This window comes from Trichechus manatus, unplaced genomic scaffold (genome assembly GCF_000243295.1).
Source record: "Trichechus manatus latirostris isolate Lorelei unplaced genomic scaffold, TriManLat1.0 scaffold00076, whole genome shotgun sequence".
Classification (NCBI taxonomy): Eukaryota; Metazoa; Chordata; class Mammalia; order Sirenia; family Trichechidae; genus Trichechus; species Trichechus manatus.
In genome coordinates this window covers 10580862-10599178 of record NW_004444012.1, presented here as the reverse complement: position 1 = coordinate 10599178, position 18317 = coordinate 10580862, and the positions used below count along the sequence as shown (strand labels likewise).

Genomic DNA, 18317 nt, shown 5'->3' with positions numbered 1-18317 from the left:
AACCTACACAAACAAAAGAGATGAAAAAAAATCCACAAACAAAAGGAACTCAGCACAGGAGAGTAAGAGAACAAACTGGAGGACCTTATGCTGAGTGAAATAAGTCAATCACAAAAGGACAAATATTGTATGAGACCTCTACTGTATAACTCATGTAAAAGTTTTCACACAAAAAGAAATAATCTTTGTTGGTTACAAGGGCTGGGAGGAGTTGCGGGCGGGAATTAAATAGATAGATAAGTGGTAGCTTTGGTGAAGGGTAATACAGTATACGTTACTGGGGAAGCCAGCACAACTTGTACAAGCAAAGGTCATGGGAGCTCCATAGACACATCCAAACTCCCTGAGGGACTGAACTGCTGGGTGGAGGGCTGTGGGGACCATGGTTTGGGGAATATCTAGCTCAACTGGCATAACACAGTTTATAAAGAAAATGTTCTACATTCTACCTTGGTGAGTAGCATCTGGGGTCTTAAAAGCCTGTCAGCAGCCATCTAAGATACTCCACTGGTCTCACCCCTTTGGGAGCAAGGGAGAATAAAGAGAACAAGACCCAAGGAAAAGATTTGTCCGAAGGACTAATGGACCACAGCTACCATGGCCTCAAGCAGACTGAGTCCAGTACAGCTAAATGGTGGCCGGCTACCACCACTGACTGCTCTGACTGGGATCACAATAGAGGGTCCTGGACAGAGCTGGAAAAGGACGTAGAACAGAATTCTAACTCACAAAAAAAGACCAGATTTACTGGCCTGACAGACTGGAGAAACCCGGAGAGTATGGCCCCTGGACACCCTTTTAGCTCAGTGGTGAAGCCCCTCCAGAAATTCACTGTTCAGCGGGGGATTGGACAGCCTCATAAAACAAAGCGGGACTAATGAGGCACAGCAGTCCAGGCACAAGGACTAGAAGGCAGGAGGGGACAGGACAGCTGGTGATAGGAAACCCAAGGTTGAGAAGGGAGAGTGTTGACATGTCATGGGGTTGTTAACCATTGTCATAGGGCAATATGTGTACTAATTGTTTAATGAGAAACTATTTGTTCTGCAAACTTTCATTTAAGGTAAAAAAAAAAAAAAAAATTATCTATGTGAGATCAAATTGACAACAGCAACTCAAAAGGTTTGATGGGAAGCCTAGGGAACAGTGAGTTGAAGATAATGTTGATGGAATAATTTGGAAAAGGATAGTGAGAATAGCAGCACAACTGGAAGAATGTAATCCATGTCACTGAATGGTACATGTAGAAACTTTCAAAATGGTGTAACTTTGGCTAGGTATATTTCCACCAAATAAAGGTCCTCAAGGTCGAGAAGGGAGAGTGTTGACATGTCGTGGGGTTGTTAACCATTGTCATAGGGCAATATGTGTACTAACTGTTTAATGAGAAACTATTCTGTAAACCTTCATCTAAAAGTACAAAAAAAAAAAAAAAAGAGTTCTTTTGGTTATTCCATCAGGTTGGATCTTAGTCCATCTATTTCAGGCCAATGGACTCCATGATAAATTGTCTACTTCGATGAGGGTTAAAACATTTTGAATACCACACAGGCCATGTTGCATATTATGAAATCATGTTCACTTTGCCTCTGACAATTAAGTGCTGCTACCTGGCCTCTGCCATCCAGAATCTCATCATCTCCACTGAAATCGCTTGTATACCCATTGCCGTCAGGGAGACTATTTTAATGGCATTATTTCACACCATTATCCCCAGCCTGCAGAGGACATCCATGACAATGTTTTTGAAGAGTACACTTCACCAATGTATTTTTCAATGAAGGGAGCATCTTCCGGGTCCTCTTGGGGGACAGAACTAGGGGACAGATGAGCTGGCTGCATATGATAAATCCACTTCAACATCTCTACGTTTCTATGTCTACATCTTTCTAAGTCTATGGATTCCTTACTCTGCCCTGTGCCAAGGAATTTCTGGTGTCTCAGTTTCATTCAGCAGAGTCCGTAGCTGAGTCCAGATTACATTTAGTCAACTTAGCAAATAATAAGAACCACTCCTAGCTGCCCAAGCTAGCATATTGAATTTATATTCTCGGGTACATGTACCCATGTCAACAAATTTAGCCCACTCTAAAAGTAGTCCCTCCTTCTGATCTAGTAATCCCTCAGAAACTACTCCCATGTATACATCCCAGGTTTTTGTGAATATAAAATCTTATAATTCTTTGAGACTTCTCCACCTGGTTTTGATTGTAATTTGATCCCCGGGGATGTTGGGATCTGACTCCTGATAGTAAGATGATTGGGATAAGGCACAAGGAGCATTTTTGGAATTCCTTGCAAGGTATATCTTCGGATAAGGTCAATATAGGTTTTCCAAGCAAAACAAGATCAGCCTTATCAGACAGAGGAGGAGGGAATTCTGCTGGATTAGGAGGCTTGGTGGAGTTTTTTTTTAAATAGTGAAAGTATAAATAACAAAACATACACTAATTCAACAATTTCTCCATGTACAATTCAGTGACATTGACTACATTCTTCAAGTTATGGAATCATTCTCGCTATCATTTTCTAAATTTTTCCTCAGTGGAGTTTTGAGGTTTGGATACTTAGAGTCACCCAAATCTTCCAAAACATTGCCATTCAATTTTGAGAGGTTCTATCTTTTTCCAGTTAATGCCCTAAACAAACTTGATGGGGCTGTGAATTCAACTTAAGGTCTAATTCAACAACCTGCAGTATCAAACTCTATATCTGACTTTCAGCTATGAGAGATATGACAGACTTTTGGGCTCATCACAGAAACTTATTAGATCTCTGACAATGCATTAAGCTAAGAATGCAATGCCCTGAGACTGTTGTTGTTTTTTAAGCTTGTCAGTGAAACTAGTTACAGTCAATATACCAGAGTTTTGAATCCTATGTTTATCATAATGTGCTAGGGCATCACCACTTGGTCTGCCAGGATGATTTCTATAGGCACTTTCTTACAGAAATTCCTTGGCACAGTGTAGAATAAGGAATCCTTAGATTTAGAAAGACAGACGTGTTGAAGTGGATAATTTAAGTAACTTTTGCCACTGAATGCCACGGTCTATTACTAGTATCCCAAACTCTGATGGTAACCAAGTCCTCACTGCCTTCAAAACCAACTGGGTCAGCTAACCAATCTCATTCCCATCCTTGAGGGTCTGCTGCTTATACCCACTCTGATACCAATTACTACCATCAATAAAGGCTCACTTGTAGATAACAGAAAGAGGCCTAGACAGTCTAAGCAGACAATAAATGACTCCATATGGAGAAAATTAGGAGCTTACAAAATCCTGGGAAGGGTTGGAGTAGCAGGTTCTTGGCCAGGCATGCAGTAAGGACTCCTAGAGCAAACCATCAAAACCCACGTGAAATCGTGCACTACAGATTAGTAAGTAAGCAAAGTAAGCCCGTGCATACCTTGCTTATTGGGTAATCTGTCCCTGGCAATACTGTGTAACTTCTGCATAATGGAACTTCTATCTTCAATAGAATCAGGAAGTTGGGTAATCACTGTGGCAACTGCTGGGCTCCAGGATCACACACCCTTAGCTGTAATTTGGGGATCAGGAAACTACTGCCCTAACTATCGGCTACAGAGCTACTCTACTGCTGCTAGATCCATACTGGAAAATGGGTAACTGAGTTCTGAAATAAAGACTGCTATAAGTGCAGCTGATTGGTGGAACCTGAGTCACATCAGAAACCCTAGCTACAAGGGAGTCTAGAAATGGAGAAATGTAGTTTTTAGCTTTCTAGTCACCGCAGTAGCCAAAGGTCCTCTAGAAAGAGGTTGGAACAAAAGCAGAACTAATATACCATATTTACCACACTAAGCTAACATCACTTTGACTCCAAAACATGGCAAAGGTAGCACGCAAAAGAAAATTGCAGACTAATTTTACTTACGAACACAGATGTAAAAATGCTAAGGGATCTACTAGTAAAGTGAATCCTCCAGGATATTAAAACAATAATAATATATCATGACTTCCTTAGTCATCTAGTGCTGCTATAACAGAAATACCACAAGTGAATGGCTTCAACAAACAGAAATTTATTCTCTCACAGTTTAGCAGGTTAGACGTCTAAATTCAGGGTGCCAGCTCCAGGGGAAGGCTTTCTGTCTCTGTTGGCTCTGGGGGAAGGTTCTTGACATCAGTCTTCCCCTGGTCTAGGAGCTCCTCAGCACAGGGACCCTGGGTCCAAAGGACACGATTTGCTCCTGGCTCTTCTTGCTTGGTGGTAATGAGGTCCCTCTCGTCTCTATTTGCTTCTCTCTTTTATATCTCAAAAGAGATTGACTTAAGATACAACCTAATCCTGTAGATTGTGTTCTGCCTCATTAACATAACTGCCTCTAATCCTGCCTCATTCCAGGGCTCCTATTAACATCACAGAGGTTAGGATTTACAACACAGAAAAATTACACCAGATCACAGAATGGAGGACAACCACACAATATTGGGAATCACGGCCTAGTCACGTTGACACACATTTTTGGGGGACACAATTCAATCCACAACATTCTACCCTTTGGCCCCCCCCAAATTCATGTTCTCACCACATGTAAAACACTTTCACCCCGTCATACCATCCCAAAAGTCTTAAATCAACTCCAAGTCCAAATTCTATCCTGGGGCAAAATTTATCTTCATCTGTGAAATCTAGAATACAAGTTATCTGCTTCCAAAGTACTATGGTAGAACAGGCACAAGGTAGACATTTTCATTACAAATGGGAGAAACTGGAGGAAAAGAAGGGAGAAACTGGAGGAAAAGAAGGGATAACAGGCACCAAGCAAGTCAGCAGTACACATTACATTAGCTCTCAAGGCTTGAAGATAACCCTTTGTTCTCTGAGACCATTTAGGCAACGACCCTGCCCTCCAGACTCTGGGTGTTGGCCACACTTTCTGGATTCTGAGTGGAGGCCCCTCAGCCCTGGGCTTCAGCTCTGCCTTCCAGGACCACCGGGACAGCAACTTTGCTTCTTCGGATTTGGGCAACCCCATTCTCCTGGTCGGTCTGAGTGGCGATCCTACCTGCTAGGCCCCAGCAGGCACCGTTCTTCTGCCCCCTTGGGCTTGGCAGCCCCACCCCCTCAGTTTTGGGCAGTGGATCCAGCGCCATCCCCTGGCACTCATGAAAGGCAGCCCCATACCCTGGAACTGAGTTGGTAAAGATCTCTTTGAAACCCAGGAGACTGTGGCCCCACCTTTGAGACCCAGTAGGCCATGGTTCCACCCTTTGAGATCCCAGAGGTTGTGGCCCTACCCTTTGAGACTGGGGAAACTCTGCTTCCTGTGCTCCTTGTCTCTTCAGCTTCTGATTCCTGGTTCCTTGGCCTCTCAGCTCCTTGGGCCTCTTAGTCCAGCCCAGCCTCTGCCCTGTTTGGGCAAGTGTTACAAAGCGCTTTAGCTCTGCCTGTAACAGCCCAGAGGCACCCTGTTCCACCAGGAAGTCTCTTGCCCTAAGGCACTCAGCTCTCTCTCGTTCAGTGGGTTGGCTCTCATGCCGCCTCATGCTGGTCTCCTGGTTCTGCTGCTGCCAATTCTTTGCCACTGCTTCTAGACATTTGAGCTATCTCCCGTGTTACAGCTCTCCTCACTTCCTTCTGAGCCCTCACCAGAATCGCCTTTGATGTCCATAATTCCACCAACAGTCTCTTCAAGGAAATCTAGGCTTTTACTATTAGGCACCATAAAACTCTTGCAGCAGTTTCAAAACTGCTTCCACATTTTAGGTATCTGTTAGAGCAGCACCCCATTCCCAGTACCAAATTTCTGTCTTAGTCATCTAGCGCTGCTATAACAGAAACACCACAAGTGGATGGCTTCAACAAACAGAAATTTATTCTCTTACAGTTTAGGAGGTTAGACGTCTGAATTCAGGGTGCCAGCTCCAGGGGAAGGCTTTCTGTCTCTGTTGGCTCTGGGGGAACTCCTTGACATCAGTCTTCCCCTGGTCTAGGAGCTCCTCAGCACAGGGACCCTGGGTCCAAAGGACACGATTTGCTCCTGGCTCTTCTTGCTTGGTGGTAATGAGGTCCCTCTCCTCTCCTTGCTTCTCGCTTTTATATCTCAAAAGAGATTGACTCAAGATACAACCTAATCCTGTAGATTGTGTCCTGTCTCATTAACGTAACTGCCTCTAATCCTGTCTCATTAACATCCTAGAGGTTAGGATTTATTACACATTGGATAATTACATCAAATTACAAAATGGAGGACAACCACACAATACTGGGAATCATGGACTGGCCAAATTGACACTCATTTTTGGGGGGACACAATTCAATCCATAACAGTCACCAAGTGGTTATATAGATGCCTTGACTCATTTGCCAATCTGCAAAAGCCTTGAGAGTAGTGTTTTTTTAAGAAAAATTATGTTTATATATATATATAAAACAAAAGATATGCCGTTTCAACCATTTCTACGTTTACAATGCAGCGACCTTAATTACATTCACCGTGTTGTGCAACTGTTATCACTATCAGTTTCCTAATTTTTTTATCACACCTAACAGAAATTCAGTGCCCTTTAAGCAGTAAGTCCCCCTTTTCCCCTCCCTCCTGCCTCTTGTAACCACTAATAAACTTTGGTCTCTGTATTTTCTCATTCTAGATATTTCATGCAAGTAGGATCATAACTACTGGTCGTTTTGTGTCTGACTTATTTCACTCAGCATAATGTTTTCAAGGTTCATCCATGCCATAACATGCATCAGAATTTTATTTCTCTTTATGGCTGAGTAACAGTCCACTGTATGCATATACCACATTTTATTTACCCATTCATCTGTTGATGGATGTTTGAGTTGTTTCCACCTTCTGGCGCTTGTGAACAGCTGCAATGAACTTTGGTACACAAGTATCTGTTTGTGACCCCGAGGAGCGCTGGTGGTGCAGTGGTTAAGCATTCGGCTGTGAAAGGTCAGCAGTTTGAACCTACCAGCTGCGGGAGAACTATGTGGCAGTCTGCTTACATAAAGATTTATAGCCTTGGAGACCCTATGGGGAATTGATGTCATGGCAACAGGTTTGCATCCCTGTTTTCAAGTGTTTGGGGTCTATACCTAGGAGAGGAGTTGCTGGGTCATATGTCAATTCTATGTTTAATTTTTTGAGGAACCGCCAAACTGTTCTGTAGCAGCTGCACCATTTTACAATCCCACCAACGATGGTTGAGGGTTCCAATTTCTCCTCATATTTGCCAGCACTTGCTGTTTTTAATTTTTCTGATAATAACCATCCTAGCAGAAGTGAAGTCATATCTCATTATGGTTTTGATTTGCATTTTTAATGCAAGATGCTGTTGAGCATCTTTTCATGTGCTTATTGGCTATCTGAATATCTTCTTTGGTAAAATGTCTAGTCAAGTCTCCTGCCCATATTTTAATTGTGTTGTTAGTCTTTTTCTTGAGTTGAGAACAGTCTCTTTTTAATTCTTGTTTCCTAAGTTACTGGCATATAGTAGCAGCTCAATGAATAGATACATTTTAAATTTATGATTGTTCTAACAAACTGGATTAATTTCCCCTCATAATCTATTAACCTTTTATTAGATTTTCATGGAAAAATAATCTATATAAAACCATGACAATTATGTAGTGAAAATTAAAGTATCTGGCATAATTTTATATTCCCTTAGTGAAATAATATGAAAAAATAACAAATCAACAGATAAAACTGGTTTGCAATATCACTGAAAAGTGTGGTGAGAAATGCTGAAGATTTTGCATTATTTGAAAAATGTTTTAGCCCCCCAAGATTTTACTTTCACCAAGACACTGATTATTATCTCTGACTCTAAGTAAAATTGCATCTGTTAGACTTCTGAGACCACCCGTAATTAAGGGTCAGTCTGACTGTATAAATTACTGTAAACATGGAAATCTGGCTATTGTATCAGATCTCTGGAGGCCTGCAGCTAATCGGAGTGGGTAAATTAAGTTGCTCTCCTTCTACTTGTTCCTATGGCCTGGCTGATAAACTGCTTTCCTTAGGAGAAGGAGAGCAGAGATCAAAGGTTCTGATGAGTCAAATGGTGGATGAAGAGAAAATAGAATGTATAACATATAAAATAAATAAATTGATGCCTAAGTAACTGAAAAGTAATTCTCCAAATGAACGTAGCTTTGAACAGACAAAATATGAGGCACATGCAAAATCTACTACTGAAGGCATTATAAAAACACACTGAGGGAAATCTAAGATGCTTTGTTCACACGCTTACCTTACAGTGCTCAGCTTGCTTGTGAGGACATCGCGAACTTCGTACCTGGGCTTCAGGGGAGACTCTTCATTGATTTTAAGTCTGAAAATGTTTCCCTCTAGACCATAAACTTCAGCCAGGAGGGGAATCTGGCAACAGACACATGAGATTCATTTCAAGAGGTTACTCCGGTGATGGTCAGCTCTATATAGCCAAATTACAGTAACTAGAAGAGTATTTAAATTATTACAGGCCAAGCAAATTGGAGAAAATGGAAAGGAAAAGCTCTCCAATCTATGTATGTACTTGTCTGGCTATACCTGTGGCAGGGACAAGAAACACCTTCTGTTTTACGGCTAGGGTAAACATGCAACTTATTGTCCAAACCAGGACCTTTGAGGAATAAAAAGGGTCCCTATTAATAATCACACTAGACAACAGGCATAAAGTGAAACAGCCCTTGGAAAATGGGGATATACAGCCACTGTATCTATGATCAATTATAGAAATCACAAGAACAAAAGTTTGGTGTTAAAACCAGAGTAACTGGATCCCAGCTGAACGAAAGATGCAGGGTTAACAGGCCACCGAACAGAAGAGACAGATAATGGTGATCATTGGGGTTCTCTCGTGATGGATGAAAAGAGTCTTGCTGCCCTAAAATCAAGGGAATAAGACCTAGGAATTAGTCAAGAACTGCTCTCTCAAGAGGCTGGGGAATTCAGGTAAAATCCTCACTACAATGGTTAATGGAAGCAACATACCAAAAAAAAAAAAAAACCAAACAAACAAAGCAAAAACAGAAACAAAACCCAAACCCGGTGCTGTTGAGTCAATTCTGATTCATGGCAACCCGACAGGACAGAGTAGAACTGCCCCATAGGATTTCCAAGGAGCGGATGGTGGATTTGAACTGCTGACTGTTTGGTTAGCAGCTGAGCTCAACATAGAACTATGAAAAAAATATATAGAACTTGAAAAATAAAACAGAAAAACAACAAAAAAGCCCAGAAGAGTAGAAATGGCTAGATTCAGGTTATAAAACAAGGCATCTAGGTCAGAGGAATATTTTAAGACAATGGTTTTCAAATTGGCATGCCATGCCAGAGCCACACTGGTTAACTGCAAATCCTTCATTAAGTGAACCAAAACTAATCATAAATTTGGTTACAATTGGATACATGTGTTGTTACTGTAATGTCTGTTAAGCTGGGCAGGCTTTGTGACCTAGTGTGGAACAGGTACAATGTGGTACGAGGAAGAGGTAGGAAGCATGGAGAACATCAAGCCAGTCCCCAAAATATGTTACTGGAACTTTGCCTCTGGGGAATATAGGAGAGCCAGCCAGGGCACTTAAACAGAGAGGTGACCCTGAAGAGTGACGAGGTACAGAGTGCTGTGGCCATGGGTACTTTTACAGACACTCTAAGATAGGGTTATGTTACAGTAGTGATCATACTGTAATTGTCTTCATGTTTAATGATCTTTTGCATATTTGAATTCCATCAAGTGGGTCATCGGAATTCTAGTACAGTATCTGACAACGTCCAAATAAAGCTGAAATCTTGTTAGATTATGTATTCTCTCTTTAGGTAGATATATATTTACATTGCGCTCTCAAATCCAATTCAACTAACATTCATTGGGCATCTAATACTGTGATATGCTACGAGAAAGATGACTAAGCCCTTAGGGTGATAGCAATTTTGAGGTGATGAAACAGATACTAGTAAATGAAGAAGTTTATCGTAAGTGCTTAGATCAAAGGACAAAGACAGTGCTGTGGGAGAACAAGGAAAGGGAAAATGAAGGATGACTATAAGGTGAGGAGTTCTGGGATATCTCTCTGGAGGAGGAAGGACTTGAGCAGGGCTGTTTAGTGGGATTCTGGGTAGGAAAAAATGGGCAAGGGCATCCTAAGGAGAGGGCACATAGGTTATCTGCCAACATATGATTAAAAAATTGCCCCAGAGATCCTACCATTTTTAGTAAAATAGCTTTCCTTTTTTTAAAAAAACTAATTTTATTTTTGTTGTTGTTATTGAGAATATACACAGCAGAACATACACCAATTCAGCAATTTCTACATGTACAATTCAGTGACATTGATCATATTCTTCGAGCTGTGCAGTCATTCTCACCCTCCTTTTCTGAGTTGTTCCTCCCCCATTAGCATAAACTCACTGTCCCCTAAGGTCCCTATCTAATCCTTCTGACTGCTGTTATCAATTTGATCCCAGATAGACCTTAAAACAGCACAGTGCTCAAGGCAGACATTCTTTACAAATAGTTTTCTTTTTAAAATAGCCCTTTTTCCCCCTTTGCACCAAAGGTCAATTTACATGTTCTGTTCTCAAGGTTTCAGACCAGGAAAAAATCCTAATTACATATGAGGAGACAGCAATAATCCACTCCTACCATTGTGACCTTGTGTAACCAAAGCTCCACTGGATTTAACTGTTTAATTTAGCAAGCACATTTTTTTCCAACAGGTGACTCTTTTCAAGGTCAATATCCAGATTTATTTCTATCTCTTATTATCATCAACATATCTTCCATGTTCCAGGTACATGATTTCCTTAGACCTTAGTATGCATTTACTCCTTTGATCTGGCTCATGGTGGTTTTTTCCATCAGCTTAAAAAAATTGTTTTTAAAGCAGTAGACACCTCCTTCCCCAAGGAAAATGGAAATAAAAACAAGCAAACAAAACCCAAGAAGTCCAATAGCTACACTTACTTGGGTTGAGGGCAACAGGGAGTGGCTCAAAGACCCTATCACTGAATCCCTCCTTTCTCTGCGTTGAGCCCTGAGGCACCTTCATGGAATCTCCAGGGCTCTGTGGACAAATGGTTTAAAAACCACTTCCCTGGGGCTTATTAATTGCCAGTCTTCACCCAATCCATCCACCAAAACTTTGCTCTGGATACAAATGTTATATTCTTCTGCTAGCTAACACATGTAAGAATTTCTAGATATTCCTGTTCTTCTTCTCTAACCCAAACCAAATGAAATGCAGTGCGTTGAGTCAATTCTGACTCACAGTGACCCTACAGGACAGGGTAGAACTGCCCCATAGGGTTTCCAAGGGGCAGTTGGTGGATTTGAACTACTGACCTTTCAGCTTAACCACTGAGCCACCTGGGCTCCTTCTTCTTCTCTAGGGATCCAAAATAAAATACTAACAAATTACTGAATCTCTTCCTATTACTTATGAACGGAAACGACGATGAGAAAAACATGTTAAGTGACAGAAGTTGGATTGCTTAAAATGAAAACCAGTTGGTATTCATACTTAGATAATAGTAGCACTTATACTCAAATTGCTGCAAGATGGATTGACATTAAAGCAAGTGAGGATTGACATTAAAGCAAGTGAGCAAACATAACTAAACATTTTAAATGACAGCATAGGTTTTCTCCCTTTAGAAACAATTAAGATGTACAGATGTCCATCCACAGAGAAAGTGAGATACATCCTCAGAGAAGGGAATACATTTTGGAGGTTCCTTTTAGTACTACCAGTCTCTACGAGGTTTTTCACAGACTTTTATTCAGAGGCCTACCTCCTGCAATCTGGGGAAAGAGTACTAATTCCCTTTTCCTATCTTATTTCTCCCATATTCAAGGAAAACAATTAAAACCTGGTAGCTTGTCATCTATAAGTCTAGTTTTTTTTAATGGCCACATGGGCAAAAATATCAGACAGGTTGTGAAAATCATGGCGGTAGAAACAACTTTGTCTACACGTACTCAGGAAGAGGACTGACCACAACTGTGTTAAAACAAAACTCTTTATTCACCCAGAATGGGGAATCACAACGAGCAGACACTGTAACAGAGTTCATGGACAGCCCTAGAACGCACATGTAAATGGCCGCTGGTGTTGAAAAGGGAAGTCATGACTCCATTGTCTCCTCCTTGGTGGGTAGAGCTTGCTTTTCCTGGCACTATGCCAGGTCTTGCCACTACAGTATAAGGAACAATTAACCTAAAAGGCCTAGAGGAGTGAGCTACCAGCTCTCTCAGCTGTTGATCGAGACCTCCCAGGACTCAGAGAATGGTCAAAAAGTTCATTAAGTTGCTGCAGGGCACTGACTGCCCCTTGCACAGTTGCAGCCAGTTGGTTTATTGTAACCACTAATTCTCTAGAGATAATGTAGAGCTGGGCATTCACCTGTTCCCCGAGACAATTACCCTGTCCAGGTGTGCGTCTGACTGTTTGGCCATTTCCCACGTTAGCTGCCTGTTCCGAGCCATTTCTGCAGAAACGGCACTGGCTAACATGCGCTAGTTGTGCCACATCAGGCTTAGATGAAGAAGCAAGGAGTAACTTCATGGAGGTGCCCAGAGAAATACCTGCCTCCTTGGAGAAGGTGCTAGAAGTGTTGTCTCTGGTGAAACCTTGCAAAAAGTGTGCAAAAGAAAATATGGTAAATGGTCAGCCATGTCATGAGAAAGTGTTAAAATGAGCAATATAAGGTAGGTTGAAGACAAAGGTCTATTCCAGATAGCCTTGCCAGCGGTGCTTTTTAGCCAGACTCCGAAGATACCGTAAAGTTCCCTGCTCTGATGTCACGAGACTAGATCTTCTCTGCTCCTCAGTCAAGGTCAAATTTTCACTGAAGGCAGAAAACTGACAATAGTAGAAAAAGCTAGTTCTAAAAAAGCAGTCAGTACTTTTTTGATCATTCTTTTTCTTTTGGACTTTCTTCTGGAAACTTCTTTATCAAATTTCTAGCTGATTATTCTGTCATCAGGGACAGGCACAATACTATACTGTGACTCTTAAGTGAGAAAACATGGGCATCTGAACCTGCACCCAGTTTTTCTTTAAAGCTTAGATGCTCTGAACTGATGACAATACACAGGTCAACCCTTCAGGAACATCAAGTAAATGAGGCTTGGTTCTGGTTACTGGTTGCTTATTACGGGGCAGGTTCAGGGGAGAAGACAGGGAGGAAGGACTTCAAAAAATCTACAACAAATCTTGACAATTCCAAAGTTACTGCGCTAAGGGATTTACTGGTATGGGGGCAGGTAGGCAGGCATTTAAGAGTGCTGAGTTTGGCAGAATCTGCCTCCTCGGTGAAATGTGAGAACTGCAGCCATGAGCTGAATATGATCCTCTTAGGCTCCGGGCTCCCTTTGGACCTGAATTAAAATGCCATCATTCTGAGTAAGTGGATGTATGTGGCTTGTTTTAAAACTCCAACCACACTTGTACCATATCCTGATGTGAAAACTCTCTGGAAACACCCATCTCATTCCAGAACTGGACTATAATGGAGGCTCCTTGACTATGCAGTGAGCTGCACACAAGGGCTAGACAATTTTAGAGAGTAATGTCTGGAGCTGCATTGTACCTATCAGGCTGACAGTGCTGATCTGGCAGAGGTGATGAAACATTAAGTCCCTACAGTCATCTCAACTCCAAGTGACAAGGGGAACATTAAGATGGAGTTCAGCCCAGAATTTCAAGGTGACCTCCCAAAACATATGTATTTGCATGCATTTGCCTGAGATCAGAGAGTTACAGACTAACATCCTGGATAATTTGCCCTTGTTTGTTGGGCTCCTCAGCTCTCTTCTGAGTTGAGGATCTTGTGCTGAGATCCTCTGGGTCCTCCTGGACTGTGGCTTCTGCTCCTTTGCAGGCATACAGATCTGCTGGGTTCTGGTTCTGGCATCTGACTGACACAGCACTGTCAGGATCCAAGGAGAGGCGTGTGCAGAGAAGCTGGTCTAGAGTATTATAAAACGTCATGTGATGGTGGGGATCCACCACTAACTGCACTGGCATCAAGCCGCAACAAGAATCTCAATTTGGCCCACCACTAGCATTCAAGGTACTTCTGCATTTACTTCCTCAACATATATCCTCATGACAGCAGATTGTTTAGGTCCTTAACTTACTGTGTCTCCACAAGGATGGAAAGTGGTGTTCACATTCTTGTCCCAACCATGAGACAACTACAGCTCTCTGGGGTTAGGCACAATGGACTCGGAAAACAAGATGAGACAAGAGGTCCCTGACACCTGGTGGCAGCCCGAATGACTTCTGGAAGGCCTGTGGTGGACTTGCTGCCTTTCCTGGAGCCAGCTGCTTTGGCTGACACTCAGTAGATGGGTCTGGCTGGGTATCAGGCTGTTAGTCAATATGCTTATGAGTCAAAGACAGCAGGTGGATCTCCAGTAAAGAAATTAGTGCTGCCCCATTTTTTTTCCCAAGAAGAGCTATCACACTAGGCTACAAAAGGATGTGCAGTATGTGAGATCTGGGTCAGCAGTAGAGGACCTATGACTTTGAGTATGCCATGACCTGAGAACTCACAGGAATCAAAGACGCCAAACAAAGGGGAAAATTCCTTCAGAAATATGGGTGGTGGAGGTGGGGCCAAGATGGCGTAGTAGTCAGATGTTTCTGGTGGACCCTCTTACAACAAAGACCCGAAAAAACAAGTGAATTGATTACGTATGGCAATTTGGGAGCTCTGAACATCAAAGGCAGAGCTGAGGAACCAGACTGAGTGGCAGGGGGAGGGAGAGATGGTTCAGAAGTATCAAGGAGTTGCCAGACCTGACCCGGTGAGAGCCTGAGCCCCTCAGGCATGATCAGCTCATGGGTTAGCGGTGAGGCAGGCAAGCAGCAGTGCCTGGGAGGCACATTTTCCACACCGGGAGAGATCCAAGGGCAGAAGGTCTACACAGCCACCCAGAACCAGTGAGAAGCAGCCCTCGATTGGTGAAAGATAAGTACTTGCCTACGGTCTACTGCACAGATCAAAAACACCTCCCTTAGGGAAAAACCTCTCTCCCATTTAATTCCCCACTCCCTGCTCTGCACTGGGTCCCGGACCGACTTCAGCAATTGCCGAGTCCCCTGGGCTGGAAGTAGGATCCGTCACATGACCGGAGCCATACTCCCTGCCTTGGAGAGTGAACAAAATAACAAACGGGGAAAAAATAAACTGCCGACTCTTCTAAGCCAGGAACCCAGGGTAGGCACAGCTCCTTTGCCTAGGTGCAGCCATAAGGGATCCACGGACTCTAAGCGCCTTTCCCCTGCATAGACTTGTGTGGGCCCATTTCAACAGCGTAGGCCCTCATTACTGTGGTATAACAGGGTATATACCTGAAGTCTAACTTCAACTGTTTCAGCTGTGAAGTGGCAGGTTCTTGACATTTGACACTGCTCTGTCCATTCAGCAGGGTCTTCACCTACTCACATCAGGGGCCTGAGGACTGGTGGCTCCACCAATGCCACCTAGCCACCTGTGATAGGGGCCCATGAATAAGATATGCCCCGAAGTCCTTACAGCCAACAGCATTGGCTGCTCATAGTCTGGTTGCAAAACCCACCCACCTACGTGCTCTAGGGAACAGGGACATGCCTTCCTCCTGGACACTCAGGGGCAGCTGTCAGCCCCCTGCCTTGCTCACTGTGTGTCCTCCTGTTGCAGCCAGATGCCTGTGCCTACACCAATCACCCATGCCTGTCTGGGACTATAAGTGAGAGCCCAAACCACACACTTGGTGGCTATCTACCCGGGCACCTGAGCTGAATCCATACAGGAGGAGTGGGTGGACTCCTGAACTCACATACCTAGTAACAGATCTAACTACCTGGTGACAGGACATTAGAGCTTCAAAGGTGCCAATAATCAAACCAGCTCGTATGAGCAGCCTATTTGGGGATATCAAAACAAAACAAGAAGCTAGGACACAGTCAGCAAACATAAAATAAATAAATATAATAACTTACTGATGGCTCGGAGACAACAGCCAATATCAAATCATATAAAGATGCAATCGATGCTGGCTTCAGCAAGCTCCCAAAATAAAGAATCTAGAAATTTTCCAGAGGAAGAAAATGTCTTGGAATTACCGGAGGCAGAATACAAAAGATTAATATACAGAACCCTTTAACAGATTAGGAAGGAAATTAAGCAAAGTGCAGAACACACAATAGAAGAAATTAAAAAGATTAGAGAAGAGCATAATGAAAAATTTAACAGGCTGCAAGAATCCATAGAGAGACAGCAATCAGAAATCCAGATTAACAATAAAATTTCAAGAATTAGATAACTCAATAGAAAGTCAGAGGAGCAGAATTGAGGCAATGGAAGTCAGAACTAGTGAGATTGAAGATAAAGCACTTGACACCAACTTATTTGAGGAAAAATCAGATAAAAGGATTTTAAAAAATGAAGAAACCATAAGAATTACACAGGACTGTATCAAGAGGAATAACCTACGAGTGATTGGAGTACCAGAACGGGGGGATAACAGAAAATACAGAGAGAATTGTTGAAGGTTTGTTGACAGAAAACTTCCCTGATATCGTGAAAGATGAGAAGATACCTATCCAAGATGCTCATCGAACCCCACATAAGGTAGATCCCAAAAGAAAGTCACCAAGACATAGTATAATCAAACTTGCCAAAACCAAAGATAAAGAGAGAATTTTAAGAGCAGCTAGGGATAAACAAAAAGTCATCTACAAAGGAGAGTCAGTAAGAATAAGCTTGGACTATTCAGCAGAAACCATACAGGCAAGAAGGCAATGGGATGACATATATAAAGCCTTGAAGGAAAAAAACTGCCAGCCAAGAAATATACATCCAGCAAAACTGTCTCTCAAATATGATGGTGAAATTAGGGCATTTCCAGATAAACAGAAGTTTAGGGAATTTGCGAAAACCAAGCCAAAATTACAAGAAATACTAAAGGGAGTCTTCTGGTTACAAAATCAGTAACATCAGATAACAACCCAAGACTAGAACACAGGACAGAGCAACCAGATATCAACCCAGATAAGAAGTCACAAAAATAAATCAAAGCTAACACACTGAAAATAGGGAAACAGATGTCAATATGTAAAAGACAACAACATTAAAACAAAAAAAAAGAGACTTAAAAAATGCATAGATTTTTCATATGGAGAGAAAGTCAAGGCGATATAAAGAAATAAAAGACTAGTATAAACTTAGAAAAATAGGGATAAATATTAAGGTAACCACAAAGGAAACTAACAATCCTACAAGTCAAAATAAAAAGCTAGAAAAATATAAAGACTCAGCAAACACAAAATAAACAACAATGAAAAAGATGAAAAGAAAATACATAAAGAAAAATGACTCAGCACAGAAAATTAAGTGGAACAAAGAAACTGTGAACAACACACAAAAAAAGACATCAAAATGACAGCACTAAACTCCTACGTATCAATAATTACACTGAATGTAAATACACTAAATGCACCAATAAAGAGACAGACAGTGGCACAGTGGAAAAAAAACATGATCCATCTATATGCTGCCTACAAGAGACACACCTTAGACTTAAAGACACAAACAAACTAAAACTCAAAGCATGGAAAAAGATATATCAAGCAAACAACACTCAAAAAAGAGCAGGAGTGGCAATATTAATCTGTGAAAAAATAGACTTTAAAGTAAAATCCACCACAAAGGATAAGGAAGGACACTATATAATGATTAAAAGGTCAATACAGCAGGAGAACATGACTATAATAAATATTTACGTACCCAATGACAGGGCTCCAAAATACATAAAACAAACTCTAACAGCACTGAAAAGAGAGATAGACAGTGCCACAATAGTGGTAGGAGACTTCAACACACCACTTTTGGTGAAGGACAGAATATCCAGAAAAAGCTCAACAAAGACATGGAAGAGCTAAATGCTACGCTTAACCAGCTTGATCTCATAGGCATATACTGAACATTCCACCCAACAGCACCAAGTATCCTTTCTTTTCCAATGCATTTGGAACATTCTCCAGAATAGACCACATATTAGGCCATAAAGCAAACCTTGACAAAATCCAAAGCATCGAAATATTACAAAGCATCTTTTCTGACCATAAAGCCATAGAAGTAGAAATCAACAACAGAAAAGGCAAGGAAAAAAAATCAAACACATGGAAACTGAACAACACCTTGCTCAAAAACTACTGGGTTATAGAAGAAATTAAGGAGAGAATAAAGAAATTCATAAAATCAAATGAGAATGAAAACACATCTTACCAGAACCTTTGGGACACAGCAAAAGCAGCGCTCAGAGGTCAGTTTATAGCAATAC

General features: G+C 41.8%; 1 protein-coding gene across 6 annotated transcripts in view; it reads right to left on the bottom strand.

The window, feature by feature from the left end:
- The window catches only part of GANC (glucosidase alpha, neutral C), a 76360-nt gene that overhangs the window by 48209 nt on the left and 9834 nt on the right, over window positions 1-18317 (bottom strand). For all 6 annotated transcript variants that reach the window (XM_023735157.1, XM_004380662.2, XM_023735154.1 and 3 more), the window contains exon 4: window positions 8232-8359. In XM_023735157.1, the coding sequence (XP_023590925.1) occupies window positions 8232-8359 (128 nt within the window). The remainder of the gene's footprint in view (window positions 1-8231; window positions 8360-18317) is intronic.